Source organism: Dromiciops gliroides, chromosome 4 (genome assembly GCF_019393635.1).
Source record: "Dromiciops gliroides isolate mDroGli1 chromosome 4, mDroGli1.pri, whole genome shotgun sequence".
NCBI classification, from domain to species: Eukaryota; Metazoa; Chordata; class Mammalia; order Microbiotheria; family Microbiotheriidae; genus Dromiciops; species Dromiciops gliroides.
Genome location: NC_057864.1, coordinates 76,051,621 through 76,072,139, shown reverse-complemented (window position 1 = coordinate 76,072,139; position 20,519 = coordinate 76,051,621). Strand labels below are relative to the sequence as shown.

General features: G+C 38.8%; 1 protein-coding gene across 2 annotated transcripts in view; it reads right to left on the bottom strand.

The window, feature by feature from the left end:
• The window catches only part of DHX9 (DExH-box helicase 9), a 43,461-nt gene extending 26,243 nt beyond the window's left edge, over nucleotides 1-17,218 (bottom strand). Inside the window, exons 1-12 of one of the 2 annotated variants that reach the window (XM_044001966.1) lie at nucleotides 17,073-17,218; nucleotides 15,537-15,664; nucleotides 14,762-14,902; nucleotides 13,549-13,651; nucleotides 9,343-9,470; nucleotides 8,563-8,711; nucleotides 5,812-5,858; nucleotides 2,392-2,528; nucleotides 1,753-1,842; nucleotides 1,494-1,655; nucleotides 1,272-1,349; nucleotides 703-894 (exon numbers count right to left, since the gene is read on the bottom strand). In XM_044001966.1, the coding sequence (XP_043857901.1) occupies nucleotides 703-894; nucleotides 1,272-1,349; nucleotides 1,494-1,655; nucleotides 1,753-1,842; nucleotides 2,392-2,528; nucleotides 5,812-5,858; nucleotides 8,563-8,711; nucleotides 9,343-9,470; nucleotides 13,549-13,651; nucleotides 14,762-14,902; nucleotides 15,537-15,647 (1,338 nt within the window). In that variant the 5' untranslated portion in view covers nucleotides 15,648-15,664; nucleotides 17,073-17,218. Of the gene's footprint in view, nucleotides 1-702; nucleotides 895-1,271; nucleotides 1,350-1,493; nucleotides 1,656-1,752; nucleotides 1,843-2,391; nucleotides 2,529-5,811; nucleotides 5,859-6,687; nucleotides 6,817-8,562; nucleotides 8,712-9,342; nucleotides 9,471-13,548; nucleotides 13,652-14,761; nucleotides 14,903-15,536; nucleotides 15,665-17,072 lie in introns of those variants that run through there. The other variant, XM_044001968.1, reaches the window with a different exon arrangement.
• Between the last annotated feature and the right edge of the window lie 3,301 nt (nucleotides 17,219-20,519).

Genomic DNA, 20,519 nt, shown 5'->3' with positions numbered 1-20,519 from the left:
CAGAGCACTGGCCCTGGATTCAAGAGTACCTGAGTTCAAATCTAACCTCAGACACTTGACACTTACTAGCTGTGTGACCCTGGGCAAGTCACTTAACCCCAACTGCCTTACCCCCCCCAAAAGAAAGAAAAGGAAAAAAAAAAAAGAAATTAGAGTCCCTCAAGGGCCAATTTGCATGCCTTTCCTGATGAAGCATTTCCTAATGCACCCTAGTGAAAAGTGATGGTTCCCTCATCATTTCTTAGTCTGGGTATCTCTCCCTTTTGGCTTTAGACTTGTCTATACCTTCCTCTTATCAATTACTTGTGGATTCCTTTGCTTAACCATTAGAATATATAAATTCTTTGGGCAAGTCTTGTGCCATTTATCTCTGTACTCAGTTACTAACTCAATGTCCTGAATAGAAGACACTTTTTTATAGGACATTCAATCAAATCTAACAACAAACTTTAAAAGGGTTAATTAGTAAGAATATCAACACGAAAGCAATTAACAAGACAGTGAACCATACTGCAAGACACTCAGCATTTAGGCTTGCTAAGCAACGGGGAGAAAAAGGAATGATATCTCTTCCCCTTAGTTGAGGCCCATATGCAAGAAAGGGAGTCCATTTCTGCATAAGGGTATTCATACATTTAAAGATGAGTGACTACCATAAAACCTAATAAGATTAACTCAGACATGCCACTTGACTTAGCTTACCTGAGTCACTACTATGTTACACTCAGCGGCACGGTTGTTTTGAATACATTCATCCAGAATATACTGAGGAACCTGGGTAGTTTTACCACATCCAGTGGCACCACGAATAATGACAACTGAATTTTGATGTATTGCCCTCAAGATTTCATTCTCAAACTTCTTAACAGGCAGCATCTCCCTCTCCTGCAGGATCTAAAGGGGGAAAAAAGCAAACAGGTCTGAATAATCTTTTACCCCTGTTTTTAAACTAACATATGGACTGGTACAACTCCCACTCTCTATGTATTGCCATAATGGCTAGTATCCAAAATAACTAAAAGCATTTAATCCATGGAATGACAGATCATGCCATTTCACTAAAAAAAGGTTCTTTCTATATTGCAGAAGAAAGATCTTATCCTCTGGTTTTAATGGTTAAATTCCCAGAAAAGGGAAAATTCCAAAGTTAGAACACAGTAACTTTCCAGGATGCTCTATAATAAAGATCAAAGCACATTGCTTTGTCCATATATCTTAGGAAATTCTAAAGCCCCAAACACTACATTATCTAAATAAGCTCGTAGACTTACTGCCTGCAAATCATGATCCTGTTCCAGCTGGTACATGAGCTCATTCTTCAGGTCCATGCTTATTTGCTCAGGAGTGGCCTGGATAACAACAATGAAGGCACTGGTCATAAATGGCAATTCATAACTTCACTAGAGGGTTTTACAAAGAAAAATTTTAGATTTAAGTTCCAGTGAAACACATGTTCTACAATAGTTTCTTTTCCAAAATCAAGCTGTACTCACATATGCCAAAGGGCCTTCATCAATGTTGCTACTGGTCCACGGATTCCAGTTAGACTGAGGAGGTGACCAAGGAACAACTCCCACTTGGTTTTGTCGCTGTGATGGTTCAAAGGTGGCTAGTTTGCCAATATTGAGTATTACTGGAAAATTAGGATCTTCAGGCTGTAAGTTCAGAAAAACAAAAATCATGATGTATTTGTGGTGGTTCACTTGACAAAGTGTCATGAATTAAAGTAAAATACAAAAAACTGATACTTACGGGGGGCTGGATTTCGAGGCACAATTCCTGAACGACATTTTGCAACTGATGTTCTAAGTCTTGAGATAGGTTAACTGTGTAAGGTTCCACCTGTGAAAATGCATTACAGTGACCACAAACACCAAAGGCTCACAGAATATATTCTAAGATCTATTTATAATGTACTAAGATAATTTGTTCAACATATACTTATGCTCAGAGTCATTCCCTACATGTAATAAGTGTTCTTTAATATTCTTGTGGCAATCACTAGGACCAATTTTATTCCTTGGGATAGTTCCCACAACAATATTCTTTTTTCAGTTAAAAACTGAACAGAAGGAAGAAAACTAGCCCTCACGGTTATTTAAAATCAAAGATCACATATGTAGAGATGGAAGGGACCTTAGGGGTCTACATCTTCTATTCCAACCTCCTCATTTTATAGATGAGGAACAAAGGCCTAGAAATGTTAAGTGACTTATTTAAGGTCACAAAGTTAGTAAGCAGCAGAACCAGGATTTGTACTCTGATCCTGACTCTAAATACAACTGCATCACATTCTTGCATCATGATGCTCTTACTATAAACATGAGATAAGACAGAACAAAGATATAAACAGAATCCCCCCCCCCATTCTCTCTCTTTTGCAGTACTCACCGTTTCTCCTTCCTTCTTCTTTGTCAGTCCAGAGTAAGCTTCAACCACCCCAAGATGGTAGAGCTGCCTGACAAGGGACAGTGCACAAGACTGTGCTGCCAACTTTTTATTCGAACCATGTTCACGTGCAAAAATTCCTGTAATATAACAACATGGTTATAAGATCCACAAAGATAGAGTTCCTGGGTGAGCAGGCTTTTCCACAAGTAACTAGAATCTACTATGTTCAGAAGCAGCATTCAGACATTATTACAAAGAATTATGCACAGGAGGGATTCCCCTTTCTAACTCGTTTACCAAAATTTGTCAGATAACTCCACAGTATAGTAGTACCACCTGAGATATAAAATATGGTTTACTCAAATCACTACTATGACAACATAAAAGCATTAAAAAAAGAACATAAACATAACCCATTAATTGGCCAGATCACTTCAATTAACACTGGTAATCAAGTTGGTGACAGGCATCAAATCAAGTGCAGGGGCACTGCTGCTTAATCTATTAAATTATTTTTCAAGTCAGAAAAGATTATAGCATTCTTCAAAAGCCATTCCAATGTTCTATTTTATCAGGAAATTCTTGAAATATTATAATCTCTTGATTTAAAGAACCATAGTTTTGATAGAAGGAGCCTCAAAAGATCACACAAATTCCCTCAGATGAGGGAGATGAGAAAAAAAGTCTTGGAGAAATTAAAAGACTTACAGAATCATACTACTAGTTACCATTAGAATTAGAACTAGAACACAGACTACTTGACTCCCAACCCAGTATTTTTTCATTTACAACTCACCTTCATGTAATGCTTTAAGATTTACAAGACAATTTCTTCATAACAACCCTATGAGGTAGTGAGCACAAGTATACCTAAATTATAGGTTAAACTGAAGCTCAAAGAATGATTTGCTCATGGTCACAAAACTAGTAACTGTGATAACTGCATCCCTTGAGATCTGTCTGTATGTTTAGCGTAAGTACAATTATCATAGTAACAATCTTTTTTCTCAAGCAACCCTAAATTATTTGGTGTTTGTTCAAAAGGTCTAAATTCTCATTCATTCTTCACTTTTATGGCTTTCCTCTGAAGCTTAAGTTATGTCATGCCAGCATCAACTGGTAGGGAGAACTAGAAATATTATAGATTATCTCAAAGTTGGCACAGAGTAGGCACTTAAATTCTTGTTGATACAGGGTCCACTTGTATCTGAAATTTCAGCACTTTACTTTTATTCTCCCCCCATTCATGTCTTTTCTTTTTGGCAGGGCAATAAGGGTTAAGTGACTTGCCCAGGGTCACACAGCTATTAAGTGTCAAGTGTCTGAGACCTGATTTGAACTCAGGTCCTCCTGAATCCAGGGCTGGTGCTTCATCCACTGCGCCACCTAGCTGCCCCCAACTCATTCATTTCTTGTACACCATCTAGTTCAACTCTCTCATTCCACAAATAAAAGAAGGCCTAGGGAGATTAAACACTCAGGATCCAAGGTCCTAGCTGGTTAGTGACATAGCCAGGGCCTTGAGAATAGGTTTGTGTGGTTTTGACTTTTCCTTGAATCACACGTGGCTTAATTATGATCAACTCCCTTTGAACTGAGACTACCCACTAAGTTTCGGCAAATCCTGTAAAACTTAATGTCACCTAAAAACTTAGTGGGTAATCCCTTCTATTCTGTCACGCTGAAGTAAAAATCTATTTGGGGCAATAAACATAATCCAAAGAGTATTTTGTTTAAAAGTACTTACGGATTTAAAAAAAAAAAAAAGGGCAGCTAGATGGCGCAGTGGATAGAGCACCGGCCCTGGATTCAGGAGTACCTGAGTTCAAATCAGCCCTCAGACACTTAACACTTACTAGCTGTGTGACCCTGGGCAAGTCACTCAACCCCAATTGCCTAACTAAAAAAAAAAAAGTACTTACAGATTTGGGAAAAAGTATAAAGAGCTATAAAATGGAAGAGGAATTAACTTCCATGGCAGGTTTAAAATGTCAAATGAGTACAAAAATTCTGTAATTTTTAAATAGAAAAAAGAAAAAAAAAAATCCAAAGAAGGACAGACACCAACACCAAGAAGAACGTCAACTAAAGAATCAATGAAAAAAAAAAATCAGTTTTTAAAAAAATCACTGCATTTAGACTAACAATAATAAAAGGTAACAGCTAATTTTTGCCTAAGTGTAACATGCACAAAACTGGGAGAAGAGAAAACAGGGAATGAGACTCTTAATGGAAATTATTATGAACATCAAATACCAGTAACAAAACGTGCCCAAGAATAGTTTAGTCATAACTGAGTATCAATGCCCTATACCCATCATCTCTAAAAGCAGAGGGAAGAATAGGAGCTTTTACTTTTGCCTGGTTGTTTCGCAAATTCAGTGCTTGCAAATTTAGCAGAATCTGATACCTTATTTCTTTAAAAGCTGTTTTTATCCATTATTCTTGATATTTGTCATCAGAACTGGCTACCCTATCTTCAATCAGCGTTAAGTGAATTGTAGTCCATCACTAGTTGGCTACATTTAACTGAGAGTGGTTGTCTGTCAAAGTCCTTGCTAACCAAGGTCTGGTCACTTGATTCCTTCTTTATTTGGTCATTCTCAAATTATAGAAACCCTTAGTTGACCAAAGGAGATCTCTCTTCAATGACATTATAAGTAACACTGAATTTTGTTTCCTTTAAGGCAAGTCTTCTCAAATAGTTTGTCCCCTTTCCTTTGCTATTATGGAATGTTTTGCACCATGTATAGTAAGCTCATCAATTCCTTCCTGTATTTGATTCAATATGCCTAAACCGTTAACTAAAAGAATGACTGTGCTTAGAAAGGGTAAAACAAATAAGTATGCCCTGGCAGATTAGTAGGTATAAAAATCTGGAACACTCATTACTCTTTCACAGAACTGATATGCTATAGGAATGATATAATCATGGCTGTTTCAAAATGTAACAAGACTTATGCCTCTAAATATCTATATTAAACACACTACTAAAGCATATACAGTAGTCAAGTAACTGGTTAATAACAGGTCAATGAAGTCTCTTTTTTTGTTTGTGTGTTTTGCTTTTGTGAGGCAATTGGGGTTAAGTGACTTGCCCAGGGTCACACAGCCAGTAAGCGACAAGTGTCTGAGGCTGGATTTGAACTCAGGTCTTCCTGAATCCAGGGCTGGTCCTTTCTCCACTGCGCCACCTAGCTGCCCCAATGAAGTCTCTTAATGAAGCAGCAGGATAAACAGTGAGTGCTGATCTGAAATCAGCAGTACTGAACTTGAATGGCCTAGTTTTGTGACCACAAACAAATATCAAATGAAATAATCTATGTCAAGTAGTAGGTAAACCTTAAAGCAACATATGAATGCCAGCTATTATGAACTTTTAGTACCACTATAAAAGAGCAGAGGAATAGAAGCACTTACTTCTGCCCAGCTGCTTGACATAAATGGTCATTTCTGCAATAAAGCTCCTGTAACAACACATACACAAACGAGGTTAGTGATTCTACTGCTAAGAAAGACCGAAACCCAGGGTTCCCCAAACAGCCAGGCTTTCCAACTGCTTAGGCAAATCTTGGCAAAACCCCACTGTAAACAAATTTACTCCTGTTCAACCCTAGAACAAATTATGTGCATTAGCCTCAAATAATACAACACAGTATGAGACGACTGTAGTCTATATGAAGAGCCAATTGTTCTTGAAAAGAAATAATCTGGATTTTGGTTCTATGTTTATTTACTCCAATCCCAAAGAAAAGAACAGCCAGCATGGCTTCAGCGCAAAATGAGCTTTCCACATGGCCTGGGACTAAGGAATAAAAAGCAGGCTGACAATTCTTCTGCTAATGTAGACTGTGGTTCTTTCAACAAGATTCCTCTGTATGATACAGCCTATTATTGACTGTAGCAGTGACCTGTTTAGAGACAAAACACATACTCGCGCACACGCACACACACCCACACAGAGGCTGCACATCAGTGGCTCCAAGAGAGACATGATTCTGGGATCTGCCTGCAGTTGGAAGTAGCCCTTGATAGCACACAAAGAACCAGTAATATTCCACTAATTTAGTGTCCTGGAGAATAAAAAATAAAAACCGATTTCTAGAAACTAGATCTGAACTTGCTAAGGAATTAGGGCACTAATCCAGGGTTTAAAAAAGCTGCCCTCTGAAAACTTTTCTGGCACTTTTCCTACTCAGGTGGGACCTAGCCTTGACGTTGTGCTGTGAATAGAACAGGTTTCGTGAGGCTTTAAAACCAATGTTAGACTCCTTCCTGTACCACTTGTGAACTGACCTTCAGGCACAGCGGCTTCATGGGTCAAAGGCCACTGGCTCTCAGGGGCACAACATCCACCCTTTCATTAATGACACCGATGCCAGTATGTTTCTCAGCCAGGCTTATAGTCAGCACTCAATCTCATTCTCCTCCACCTAGGGGGAACAGCGACACCAGAAATCAGTTTACAATAGTCTCCCATGTGATTGCTTAGTACGGCCTAAGCAGCAGCACATGTGTGATTAACACAGACCTCTGGTGTTGCTGTCTGCTATGCTTTTTGTATAGGACATGAGGAGTCATGCCCATGATTGTTAGTGGATCCCCCAAATTGTTTATGCCTTCCACTTGGTGCCTCCAATTCTTAAATTCACATTCTTTGTATCAGAAGTCATTCAAAATATTACGAAAGCACATGTGCAACTATGAGCTTCAGTCACACTTGTATACCTTTTTAAAGTTATCAAGTGCTAAGCTCATTCAGTTCTGATGAACAGTAAACTTCCTTTCTCCTCCTTGGAGAAGAAACAAATCATCAAGAATGAAGATTCACTTTTTTCTTTTACACACCTTCTATTTGATCATTATTTTTAATCTTCTGATACCAGAAACAATGTGTTTTGAAATTTCTTAGGATTAACAAAACAGTTGGGGGGAGCCATGCTTTCAACATAGCATTTAGACACATTTTTTATTCAAAATTTTATTTCAATTTTTCTTTTGGGGTTGCTACTATCTGCATCCCAGGGAGTCATGACCCACAAATTTAATTTCCCTTGCCTTTTTCAAGGAAAATCTTTCAATATACAAATTTTGAAAAATTTGAAAGATAGCCAGATATTATTGGATATGCCAGAGTGTATTTTTATCACAACCTCCCCATTTTCCACAATATGCTGCTCCCCATAAGAGTCTAATCCATACGAGCCTTCCTGGGAGTAATAATTAATACACCCTGGAATGCTCTCTGGAAGAACAGCAAGCAGGCTGAGAAACATACTGTCACCACCACAACCACCTCCCCCCTACATTCACCATTATAACAATACTGCCACACACAGGAGGCCTACAGCACAAATGACTTTAACATAACCTTAACCACAAAGCTTCACCAAATCTAGCTTTTAAATTTACAAATCTGATAATCAGCAATAGATTTTTGAAAAGCATTCAATGTCATTATCAAGACTACTGAGGGAGATGGCCTCTAAAATCCTCATGAAAACAGCCCAGCAACTAACAGTAGACAAAACCATAAAGCCCCTACATATGCCAATTAAACACACATGCAAAAAACAAGGCTTCCCTTAATCACCTTTCAAACAAGGCTCTCAATTTCAACAGGGAACTTTAAGAGGACTGGCCACTTTGAAAGTGGGAAATATTGAAGTGCCATTTTGTTGCACATCTAGGTGCAATCTAACCTATGTTTGGGAAACCTAAGATGTTAAGAGAAAAAAGAACAATGAAAATACCACTTTAAAGGTCACCCCTGACCGTCTAAAACGGCCAGGTTATGAAGGTCAGTGGAAACCAACAATACAGGCATTATCTTTATAAATAAGTCAGCCAGGACCAAACCATTCAGATCCACCAACTTTGCCTCCAATCCCCCAAATCAGCACCTTGAAGGTCTGACATCACAGACAGCATTTCTGCTGAGAAATGGACTTCCATCACATCTAAAGTCATGTTTTCCAAATGCCGACATGACAACTTGAACGTTATAGACCAATGGAAATTCCTGTACTAAGTAAATGATCTTTTCAAATGTCACCTTTGCTGATACAGAAACCAAACCAGCCAACATGTACACAAAATAGACTTCGACAATACTATCCCCTAAACTTAATTCTAACTTACTAGAAAAGGAAAAGAGCGAAACAAGCAAACCTGTTGTGATCAGGACCCACTTGGGTGTATTTATATTCTCCCTGGACCTTCTCCTTTTGGAAAAATTGGTTCAGCCGAGCCTTGGCATTTTCCAAGGTCCAGTTTCCATGAAGACCAGCATTTAAGTCCACTTCTTCTGATTCCAAAGTCTAAGGATTAAGACAATTATTACAATTATACGTGGCCCCTGTTGTTAGCTATGTTGTCAAGCTCTCTGAATAGCTTATTATTGTTAAACTCCACTCATCAGGATATAACAAGTTTTAATCTGGTTCTAATACACTGTTGATGTCATACAGAAACATATACCTAACAAAAAGTTTCTAGAAGTAATCACAAAAATGAAGTTGTCCAACATTTCAGTCTATCAGTTAGACACTTCTACCTTCAAGGATACTGGCTCAGATTAGCAGAGCGATAAATCTTTCAAAGTTTTTTAAAAGAATAGTTAGAACTATTACTGTTTATTACCAAATTATACATTTACTAATTTTCTTTGGATAATTCCAGGTTCCTAATTCTCTAGGATATATCAACCAAGTTATAAACTGGTTGGAATCTGCCATGGTAAGGGGAATACTAATGAAATCAGAGATCTGGTGTGCTTAATTCAGGATGAATGCAAATTTATTACATCAAGTGGTTCCTCAAATTTCCATTTAAAAGAATTACCTTATTTAACTTGTAAATAACACATTAATTCTTAGCTAAGACATCTCTTAAAGAATTTAAAGGTCTTAAGTACACTTCTAGAAATGGAAATCACAGAAGCAGGCTTACTGCTTGTGCTTCTTGCTCCTCCTTTCTGGAGTAGTAATCCTTTAAGTTGGCTCCACGATCCCATGTGCCACCAGGACCAGTACCAGGACCATAACCAGAGCCTCCAAGTCCAGAACCTGGGGTACCATCTATAAGGAGAGAAAAATTATTACCTTTCAGAAAGTGAAAAAATGGGTATTAAAAAAACTGTTGCATTAATAATCAAGAAGAAAAAAGCAATCAGGTATTTCAAAGAGAAAATTAGAATCTCAGAGAAATTCTAACCTGTGTTACATATTTGGAGGATGGGAAAAGTGAAAGAAAAGGCAAGGTAGAGGACCACTGAACTTTTGGAACTACGCAGCAGATTCTTCCCATAGAGGGTAGAGAAGAATCTATTATAAGGAACTAGCAGCTCTTGGGCTCCCAGTAATGAAAGTGTAGATCCACAGGTACCCTCAAAACAAATAGCATTTAGTACTAGTCTGAAGGAAAAACCAGTGGCAAGAGATGATCCTTGATTAAGTAGCTATGTCAATGTGAAACAAAAGCAAAATATGCTGTCTTCCTGGGACAAGTTATGAAGGATAAGCTGGAGAGCCTCCTTAGAACTGTCATACTTATGGGGCAGCTAGGTGGCGCAGTGGATAGAGCACTGACCCTGAAGTCAGGAGGACCCGAGTTCAAAGCCAGCCTCAGACACTTTAACACTTAGTAGCTGTGTGACCCTGCGCAAGTCACTTAACCCCAATTGCCTCACCAAAAAAAACAAAAACAAAAACAAAACCTGTCACACTTACAATTACATAACTAGGGAAATCAGAGGGATAAACCATACCACAAGAAGCTAGAAAGCACTGAAGGGAAAAATGAAAAACTTTTAAGGAACTAGGTGATGCTTTAATCACAGCAGCCAATTAAAGTAGGGGTTTCAAAAGATCATTAGGAAGCTGATCTAGGGAGGGAGGAGCTGGTAAAGACTATATCTGGGGGCAGCTAGGTGGCGCAGTGGATGGAGCACTGGCCCTGGATTCAGGAGTACCTGAGTTCAAATCCAGCCTCAGACACTTGACCCTGGGCAAGTCACTTAACCCACATTGCCTCGCCAAAAAAAAGAAAAAAAAAAGACTGTATCTGGAAATGGAATTTGGATTTTTGGTCCATGATTTGGTCCACGATATAGGAAATGATAGGATGGAAAGAAAGCACCTGACAAAGACATTTTCCTGGTGTCTACGGATAATCCAAAATAGAAAGGGAGGGAAGGCAGAAAATGACCCACATGTCTACTAAGTTACCACTGAGTAGCAAGTATAACAAAGGAAAAAAAAAGTACCAGTAAATAAAAGCAGTAATTCACAGGTGATTGTAATCTAAAATGGTCTCGGAAACATACAGAGTATGCCCAAACTTTTAACTCCAATAAGACTTTGGGGACACCCTGCATACACATAAGCAATAAACAATTTGAAATGATTTCAAGGAGGTAAATTTGACATCCTAGGAACATGATTGAATTCATAACTAGGAAATGGAAAAATCTTACTGAAAATGCAGAAGTTGAAGAGGTGACAGAGTAGCTTAAGATGTGTTCTTGAGAAAATTCAGGAGCCAAAGGGGGAATCCACAAAGAAAGCAAGACAGAAGAAACAGATGTGCACAAATGCAGTGCAGTGTAATTAGAATACTAGATTTGGAGTTAGAACTTCTGTCTGAATCATGGTTCTGCCACTTAGTATCTGATTGACCTTGGGCAAGTCACTAATAATCTCTCTAAACCTCAATTTACTCAGTGGTAAAATGTGGGGGGATCAGACTGGATGATCCTTACGATTCTTTCCAGCTCTAAATTTATTATCTTAAGTCTTTACATATGTGAGCTAACATTATTCTACAATCTTTTACACTCTTTGAGCAGCCTTAAGACTAGTATTCACAAAATTATAAAAGACTCAGGATTCCAGTGTTATGAAGTCTCTAAAGAGAATTTATAGAAGGACATGGAAAAGAATTATATGGGATGAGTTGAGTTTTCTATAGCCATGTTTATCTGATAAGTTCATACACTATCTTTTCAAGAACAGCATTTACTAAGGTGCTTATTATGTGCTAAACACTGAATTCTGTTGGGAATACAAAGAAAAGACAAAAACAACTCCCCTGACCCTCAAGGAGCTTACATTCTAATGGGGGAAAATCATACAAATAAGTAAATATTAAATGGAATAAACTGAAGATAACCTTAGAGGTGAAGGTGGATGGGGAGAAAAGGGGGGAAAGGGAGGGGTACCAGGGAGGTCAAAGAAAGGTCTACAACCTGCGTAAGATTGGTTTCAGTCTGGCAGGAAGCCAGGAATTCTAAATGTGGAGGAGGTAAGGTCCCACACCAAGGTTCAAGAAGTCGACTTCATAAGTACAGGGAGGCATAGCTCAAAGTTTGTTGGGAAAAAATGGTCTGCAGGTTTTAGTGAATTCAAAGCTCAATGAGTTAATAGGCAACCAAAAAAGCTGAAGCAATCTTAGGATGCACCTGAGAGACAGTGTATTCAGAATCTCAGTATAGTTCCCAACAATCATATCTGAGGTACTGTGTTCAGCACTTAGAACAGGACTGACACATAGTAAGCAGCCTGAGTTCAAGATGCCATCAATTATGGAAGAACAATGACAAATAGGAACATGTCAAGAGTGTGACTGGGGTAATAACAGAACTGGACGGGGCAGCTAGGTGGCACAATGGATAAAGCACTGGCCTTGGATTCAGGAGGACCTGAGTTCAAATCCGGCCTCAGACACTTGACACTTACTAGCTGTGTGACTTTGGGCAAGTCACTTAACCCCCATTGCCCCACCAATAATAATAATAATAATAATAATAATAGAACTGGAGATTTTGGAACTGTTTGAAAAAAAAATGGGAAAGTTTATCCTGGAAAATTTACATTTACCTCTAAGTATCTGACAAGGGTTGGGGTTAGAGAGAGGGAGTGTCATATGGAACTAGTGTTGAGAAATGTTATATTTGGCCTCAGGGTATGATAGGATAAATGGGGTAAAACTGTTACATGTAAGAAAATATATAATCATTCAACGTATATTAAGAATATACTTTGTGACAGCTGCGATGCTAAACTTTGTGGATTAAAAAAAGGAGCAAAAGACAGTCCCTGCCATCAAGGAGCTAACAATCTAAAGGGAGATGATGACAAATAGATATATACAAACAAGCAATATACTGGATAAATAAGGAAAGTACTAGAATTAATAGGGGTTGAAGGGCTTCCTGTAAAAGATGGGATTTTAGATGAGGTTTGAAGGAAGCCAGGAAATGCAATAGGCAGAAATAAGAAGAGAGTATTGTAGGCATGGGGGAAGAGCCAAAAAATATTACAGGAGCCAAGAGATGGAGTGCTTTGTTTGCTGAACAGCAAAGAGGCAAAGAGGATGGAATACTATGTGTTGGGGAATAAGGTGTAAGAAGACTGGAAAAGTAGGAAGGGCCAAGTTCTAAAGGATTTTATACAACAGGGGATTTTGCTTTATTTGGGGGCCTGTAGGGAGATACTGAAGTTTACTGAGTATGGAGGGTAACCTGGCTGCACCTACACTGTAGGAAAAACACTATGGTGGCTGTATGGAGGATGGACTGGACTGGGAAGAAACTTGAGGCAGCCAGGCCCACCAAAAGGCTACTGCTGTGGTAGAGGTGTAATGTGATGAGAGTCTGTACCAGGGTAGTAGAGGTGTCAGAGAAGTTTAAGACGTCTACTGCACATCCACTTTGCGCTATCTTGGAGATCTGGAAGTTAGCAGAGAGGTTGGGGCATGATAGGTAGATCTGAGAGCACAGAGATGGTAATTACATCCATGGGAGCTAATGAGGTCACCATTATAAAACAACTAAGAGTAGATTACTGTTCTGGAAGTAATGGGTTTCCTTCCATTTACTGGGGAGGGACTCTAAATAGGAAAGTGGATTACCGTTTGGTGAAGAATATTGTAATGGGTCATAATTGACCTCTGAGGTCCTTTCCACCTCATTCAGCAATCTATTACTTAACTACTATGTACAAAGCACCATGCTAGGCACAATCTTAAAGAAAATCCTTAATTCACTGTCTTAAGACACAATTGTTACCCTATTTATTGTCTTTCTAAGTAACAGACATATATTAAGAAAGGAGTATTCTCATAAGATACATATAGACACAAATCTATGAGCCTTACCTGCTTGGAGAGCCAGATGAGGAGGAAGAGGTCCTCCCAATGTAGTTGGTAAATTTCCACCCCCCTCTGCTGAATCGGTTGTATCAGTAACTGGGGGTGCCACCTGCAGAAGAGAAAGCTATCAATTTAAGCGCCTCTAATTTCCTAAGGAATAGCAAATCTTTTAAAATCCTTGTTCAGAACCCTTGTGATTAATTTTTATGACAAATTTTAACTTTTCCTAGTTATATTTACTGGTAACAATATTAATTATGTACAGTTTCTTGAAGACTAACATTCTGCATACTCCAGCTTTCCTCAATTTGGTTAGTAACTACCACAAAAAAAATGGTGGGGAAGAATCAAATGAGATAATCTATTGTATAATGAAGCAACTTTAATAGGACCAAGATCCATTCCATAAAAAGATTTCAAAATATAAAATGTCTTTTGATCACTTTCTTTTATTCGAGTTCAGAGCGACACAGAGAAAGATTAATGGAGTAGTAATATGAGAAAAGTACTAGTAAGGAGAAGGAATAATTAGGAGGTAATTATAATAACCAATCTAGGAAAGTGGTATTAAGGCCTAGAATTACGGGATGCTAGAGTATGTTAAAAGGAAGAATATAAGAAATATTGAATAGGTATAATCTAATTTGGGGATAAAAGGGGGGAAAAATGATGGTCAAGATTTCTACTCTGGGGGACTAGATGGATACTAGTGTCACATAGGGAAATAGAAGCTATGAAGGGAGTTGGGTTTGGGAAGATGATGATAACTATATTAATAAAGCTAGAGAAGGGTTATACTTAAGAATCAGCAAAAAGGAAATAGTTTATAACATAATTCTGAAACAAATGTTTATCCCCAACCACATTAAGTATATGTAGAGATGTACAGAAAAACCCCAAAAAGCAAAAAGGGATTACTATTTTTGTTCACAATAAAAATATCTTTTACTAACTTATTTTTCATAATTAAGCTCTTAATAAACATTATTTTGTTAACACATAAAATATAAGAGAGGAATGCAGGGATTTCCTCAAGAACACAAAGCAGGTAAATACCAAAGCAGAACAAAACTCAAAACTTCTGAAACCTAGTTTGGGCCTCTACTGCTATTTGTAGCAATGCTAAAGTATCTGAAGCAAAGTTAAATGCTTAAAAGTAGACAAAATTAGTATCCCAGAATTTCCCCATGTAACTGGACCACAGTACCCCTATACTTACTCCAATAGCTGGAACTTCTTCACTCTTAACTTCATTCACTCGAACCAAGTAGTTAACAAAGTCTCTGGCAGCATTGCTCTGGGCATCTTTCTTGTTGGTGGAATTGCCCATACCAGTATAATTAAAACCTTCCACTCGAACCTGAAACAGAAAAAAACAAAAACTTCAAGAGCTAATAAAGAATCTGGACATTAGCACATGTTAACAATAATCTCTAGAATAGCTCTCTAAAAACTTCTTGGCAAATATATAGATCCATTTATGCAAGTACTTGAATAATCATGCACAGCATTTGGCTAGGGAAAAAAATTACCACATGATAAGAGTCTAGAACCTCATATAATAGCACATTCAATACCAAAATTTGGATAATAGTAAAAGAAAACTTCCTTTATATCTTACAAAGCAAACACTTAGCTATATAGTATATCAGAAGTGCTCCAGCTCCTGCAAGTAGTTAATAGAACAAGTCAGCATATAGCTGATAGATTGTTACACTTTCATTAGTCTCAATTCCCTTGTTCTGCCTTACTGTTTATGGACAAGGGAGGCTCCTGCCAATACTTAAGTATATATCTAAGCAGGCATCTCAACTTTATCAAACTAATAGAACTTCTCATGGACACAGTTTAGCAGGTAGACACACACACCCTTAACCTCTACCTCACTTCTTGACTACATTTCTAATAACTGTTTTGAAAGATAGGATTTCCCTTCTTTGAATATAAACCTTATTTCTTATAGATCACATAAATCAGAATCATTCTTTTAGTACCTCACACATGAATTTCTGTCTGTTCTTGTTCCCCACTGCTCTTATTTCATAGGTTGGGGTCATTTTTCTTTTCCCACACCAGGCATACAGGAAATTTTTGACGTCCCCCATGATGTGTCTTTTTAAACCTTGAGAAAGAAAATATATTAAAATGTAAATAAATTCAAAATACCAATGCAATGCATATCACTATCATATACAAAAGAGCAAGGTACCTTAACATACAATAATTTGGCAAAATTTAGAAAATGTATAGAGAATATTTTGCGTTATCGAACTATGTGCTTTCATTCTGACTAAAGACTTAGGCTAAAGTTGATTACTAATTTAGCAAGTTAATATTCTATTTAGTCCATTAAGTACACAAACTATAGGTTCTGGACAACTGCTACTCCAGTGTAAGTCCCATACCATTCACACTCCTGGGTCATCAAACAGTTACTGAAATATTTTTTAAGTGTACTTGGGGAACCAGAAAAAAGATACCCATGTTACATCATCTTTATATTACGAAGAGAGGTGATGTAGTCAATTGAGAATTCTCTTCTAAAAGACATTGGATCTAACTTTTTCTCTGGCTGAGATGCCTTGGGCATACTTTATGCTCTGGAGCAAGGGGTGGCACTAAACTAAATATCATCCAGAAGTCCCTTTCCAGCTCTATGACCTATTAGTTTACAAGTAATCATCCTTTTAAGTTGTTTGTAAATTAACAATTTATATAAGAAGTTTTCTTCTGGGAAAAGAAGATTTTTATGGTGGCCTCCACTGTAAAAGATACAATGGTTTCCTACATGCCCAAAATCTGGCCCTAAAACATAGTTATCACAAGATGCTGAGAAAAATGCCTTTCTTAAATTACTGGTAGAGAAAATCTGAACCATGGTCTTACAACCATGATTTATATCTGGTTACTTACAAAACCAGTGGAAGCCACAAAATTAATAATAAAGATCTAGACCAAAGAGTGCGTGGCCCACTACAAAACTGATCTCGAGTTTCAAAAAGCACATGCTGTTTATGTGGTTCAAGTGTCATATTCGTTTATTTAACATAATAATAAAACCAGCACACAGCGCCCAAGCCTGAGAAAGGGGTGGGGGGGTGACATTCGCCAGGCCTACCAATGTTTGTTGCTGTGCGTATATTACAGAGACTAAGAGCTCACGTAAACGAACAGAGAACCCGGTGCCATAATGAAAGATTAAAAATACACAAGTTCGAGTTTTTATGTGGGAGAAAGAGTAGACGGCCGAGGTACCTGATTCCCAAAACACGCGTCCATTCCTCTCACACAAACTTGAGGTAGTAAAAAAGCTATTGAATTGGGTGAGCGAAGTTCCCTATCGGCGCATGCGCACAGGCTCGAGAACGCGCATGCACAGTAACATCCGGGACTCTGCGGAGGCTACCCCACCCCCACCCCTCACCCGCGCTTAGCGACAAAGCGGTAACTGCAGAGGAGCAAAAAAAACAGCAGTCTCCGCCCACTCATCCTCACCACGTCGAAAGGCTGGAGTGATTCCCCGGTCTTACCGTCTTTCTCTCCTTGTTCCCAAGTGCTGCTCTTCCGAAAGTCGCGCGTGGCTCGGTTCCTTCAGAGAGGCCCCACTGACACACAACCACTCGCGCGCAGCCCGTCGCGAAATGGCTCCTACTGCAGCGGAAGACAGGAAGCGGAAAGAAAAGTTGCGCGTGCGCTTAAGTGCTATGGGGGCTGGGAACGTGACCAGACACCAAAGACGCAGGGGTGGGCGTGGCTAATTGGGAAAACGAAGCCAATAAGGGGAGCTATCGTCCTGGGTGGGCGGGGCTACCGCTCGGGAGAGCCCGTTATTCCTCTGGAGGCGGGGCCGATGTTCGTTTGTGGCCGCTCCCTCGGGGGAGGACCTTGGACATCGGACTCGAGTCCCACTGCCTCAACCGAGGCCTTTTTCTGTTTGCTTTAAGAATGCCTTTAATAAGATTGCGTGGCACGCACTGCGCGAAGACAGGCCCGGATTTTTCGTGGAAAGAACACAGGCCCAGGAAAAGCTACCAGGCCCAGCTCTGCAGCGAATTCACCACGTGACCTTGGGCAAGATGGGCCTCAGTTTCCTCCTCTGTCCACACCGTGGGGGTTGAACCAGATGATCCCCTAGGGCCGAAATCCCGCGATTCTTTTTCCGAGCTAAAACTGTAACTATGGGATGTTAAACCCCAGAAGGAACGTTAGTGATGAAATAGGTTACCCTCCCCCCTCCACTTCTACAGATGATGAAACTGACGCTTAGATAGGCTCGAGTGACTTGCCAAAGTTGCAGAAAAAAGGATTCCAGTTGTGGTCCTTTGATTCCCCATCAAATGCGGCAAACTGCTGAGGATATCTCCTGGACACGACAGAATTTACCCACGTTCTTATAAGGAACCGATTCGGTTCTATTAAAAACAAACCTGTGCTAGGAACTGTTCTTGGTGCTTAATATAGAAAGACGAAAACAGAACAATTCCTGCCTTTGAGGAGGATACTGGAAGGGTAAAAAAACCTGTGTACAAAAGATAACAAAGTAAACATGGAATGATTTTAGTAGACAGAAAAGGGACAGCCTCTTAGGGGATGTGGCACTTTAAGCTGACGCTTGAAAAGAGTCAGAGGTGAAGAGGACAGGAACTCCAGGAAGAGGAGGCAGGAAATGGAATATCTTGTACAAGATGACAGCAAGTAGGCCAGTATAACAGGAACATAGAGTTCCTGAGAAGTAAAGTGTAATCAGCTTGGAAAGTAGGTTGGAGATAGATCGTGAAGGGCTTCTCTACTAAATATCTAGTAAATACTGTAAACTATTACAACTGCAATAAAAATAATGTTGTAGGGTCAGTTGACACCAAATCCCCAGCAAAATGCTTATAAAAACTGTAAACAATGGAAACAAAATTAAGACAGTGTAAAAAATAGAGCAGGAGCAGCTAAGTGGCGCAGTGGATAGAGCACGGGCCCTGGATTCAGGAAGGCCTGAGTTCAAATCTGAATTCAAACACTTAACACTTACTAGCTGTATGACCCTGGGCAAGTCACTTAACCCCAATTGCCTCACCAAAAAAAAAAATAGAGCAAACTCTGAGAAAAATTATCTTCTAAGATGCCCTATAATTCTTTTTATCATATTCTATAATCATGATGGACTAATTTTCACTACAAAAGCTAAATAAGTATACATTATTATGCATGCATATTTAGGTTAAAGAGATAGTGATAGGGGTAGCTAAGTGGCACAGTGGATAGAGCACTGGCCCTGGAGTCAGTTCAAATCCAGCCTCAGACACTTAACACTTACTAGGCTCTGTGACCCTGGGCAAGTCACTTAACCACAATTGCTTCACTAAAAAAAGAAAAAACACAAACAAAACAAACAAAAAAAGAGATAGTGATAAGTAAAAACAAATACTTTTCACTCATTTTTTTATTCTAGACATCAGTGTGGGGAAGCCTAGTATTCTGGGATTTCATAGTGTAAACTCTGAGAGGGATCAAAGAAAGATTGAACTTTTGGGTCAACCCTTAATATTGGAACCTGTTGCTTTCGGTGGCTGAATAGCTAAATGATATTATATGTCAGTCTTTGCAGAGGTGGAGGACCATATAAATGGAATATTACATATTGATATAAATACTTTTGATAAGTTTTTGAGTTTTCCCAATTTTTTTCTCCTATTATTCTTTGTTATAAGGGATGGCTTCTTACGTATTGGGAAATATAAACAGTATAAAAGTAAGAGCTATCAATAAAAATTTATTTTAAACAATATTTTGCATGGCTATGAACGGATCTATTTGGTTAGAAGAGCTGTTTGTCCCCCAAAAAACAAAACTAGGAACAATGGGTAAAAATTAGAAGCACATTTTGGCTTGATGTCACAAAAAACTTCCTAATAATCAAAACTATCTACAAATGAAATGGGCTGCCTCCAGAGGTGGTGGATTCCCTCTCCTTGGAACTCTTCAAGCAGGGAGGATGAAATATGATGACTCTTAAGGGATTAGAACGGGGATTCTTAACCTTTTTTGGTTAGGGCCCTCCTTGGCAGACTGGTGAACCCTATTGACCCCTTTCAGAATAATGTCTCTAAATGCATAAAATAAAATATATAGGATTACAATGTAAACCAATTCTATCAAAATACTGCTATATTAAAAAAAAAAAAAGGTCAGAGGCCTCAGGTTGACTTTGGTCTTTCTGAAGACATCTCCAATTTCAGCTACACAGCCAATGAAAAAAGGGTTTTCAACCACATTGTTAATAGACTAGTGCCAGTTCCAAAATGTCAAGGCATTTCCATTATATTCCATGGTGTCACTCTGCATATTCCAGTCATCTTACATATGCAAAGCATTTTTCAAACTATAAAGGACTATATCAATGAATGATAATGCAGAATATCAGATGATTGAGAAAGATGCAAATCAAGTATCAATTGAGGTTGAAGATGGAAGACTAAACATTTCTTCTAATACCTATAATCTCTTAAACCTCTCCAAAAGAAAAACTATGCAGCAAAGATAAAGCAACTTCAGCTGTTTCTGTGCTCTAGCACACCTAGAATCCAAAAAAAGGTTAATAAAACTGTACCATGAACTGATGCCTACCCTGAGTTCACTCTGCATCCTTCCCCTACCTCCCATGCTCCTAGCAGTGAGGCTATACTAGAAGACCTGATGACCTAACACATGGACTTGAAAAAAAATACTAACTCCACACTTTGGTTCCCCACCTCCCTTTTTCTAGTGACTTGGAGATCCTGGCTCCATGCTGTATAAGTTTGCTTGGACTGTGACAGAAACCTAGGATAGTGGGAGCCCTTCAGAAGCAGAAGCCTGCTGTGGGGCATGACAGACAGTGCCATGGCAGACAATGCTATAGCACCAGACTTCAAAGCTCTGAACTGCCAGTGTCAGATCAAAGAACTGAGGAATAGAAGGAATGGGACGATTCTGAAACAGTATAC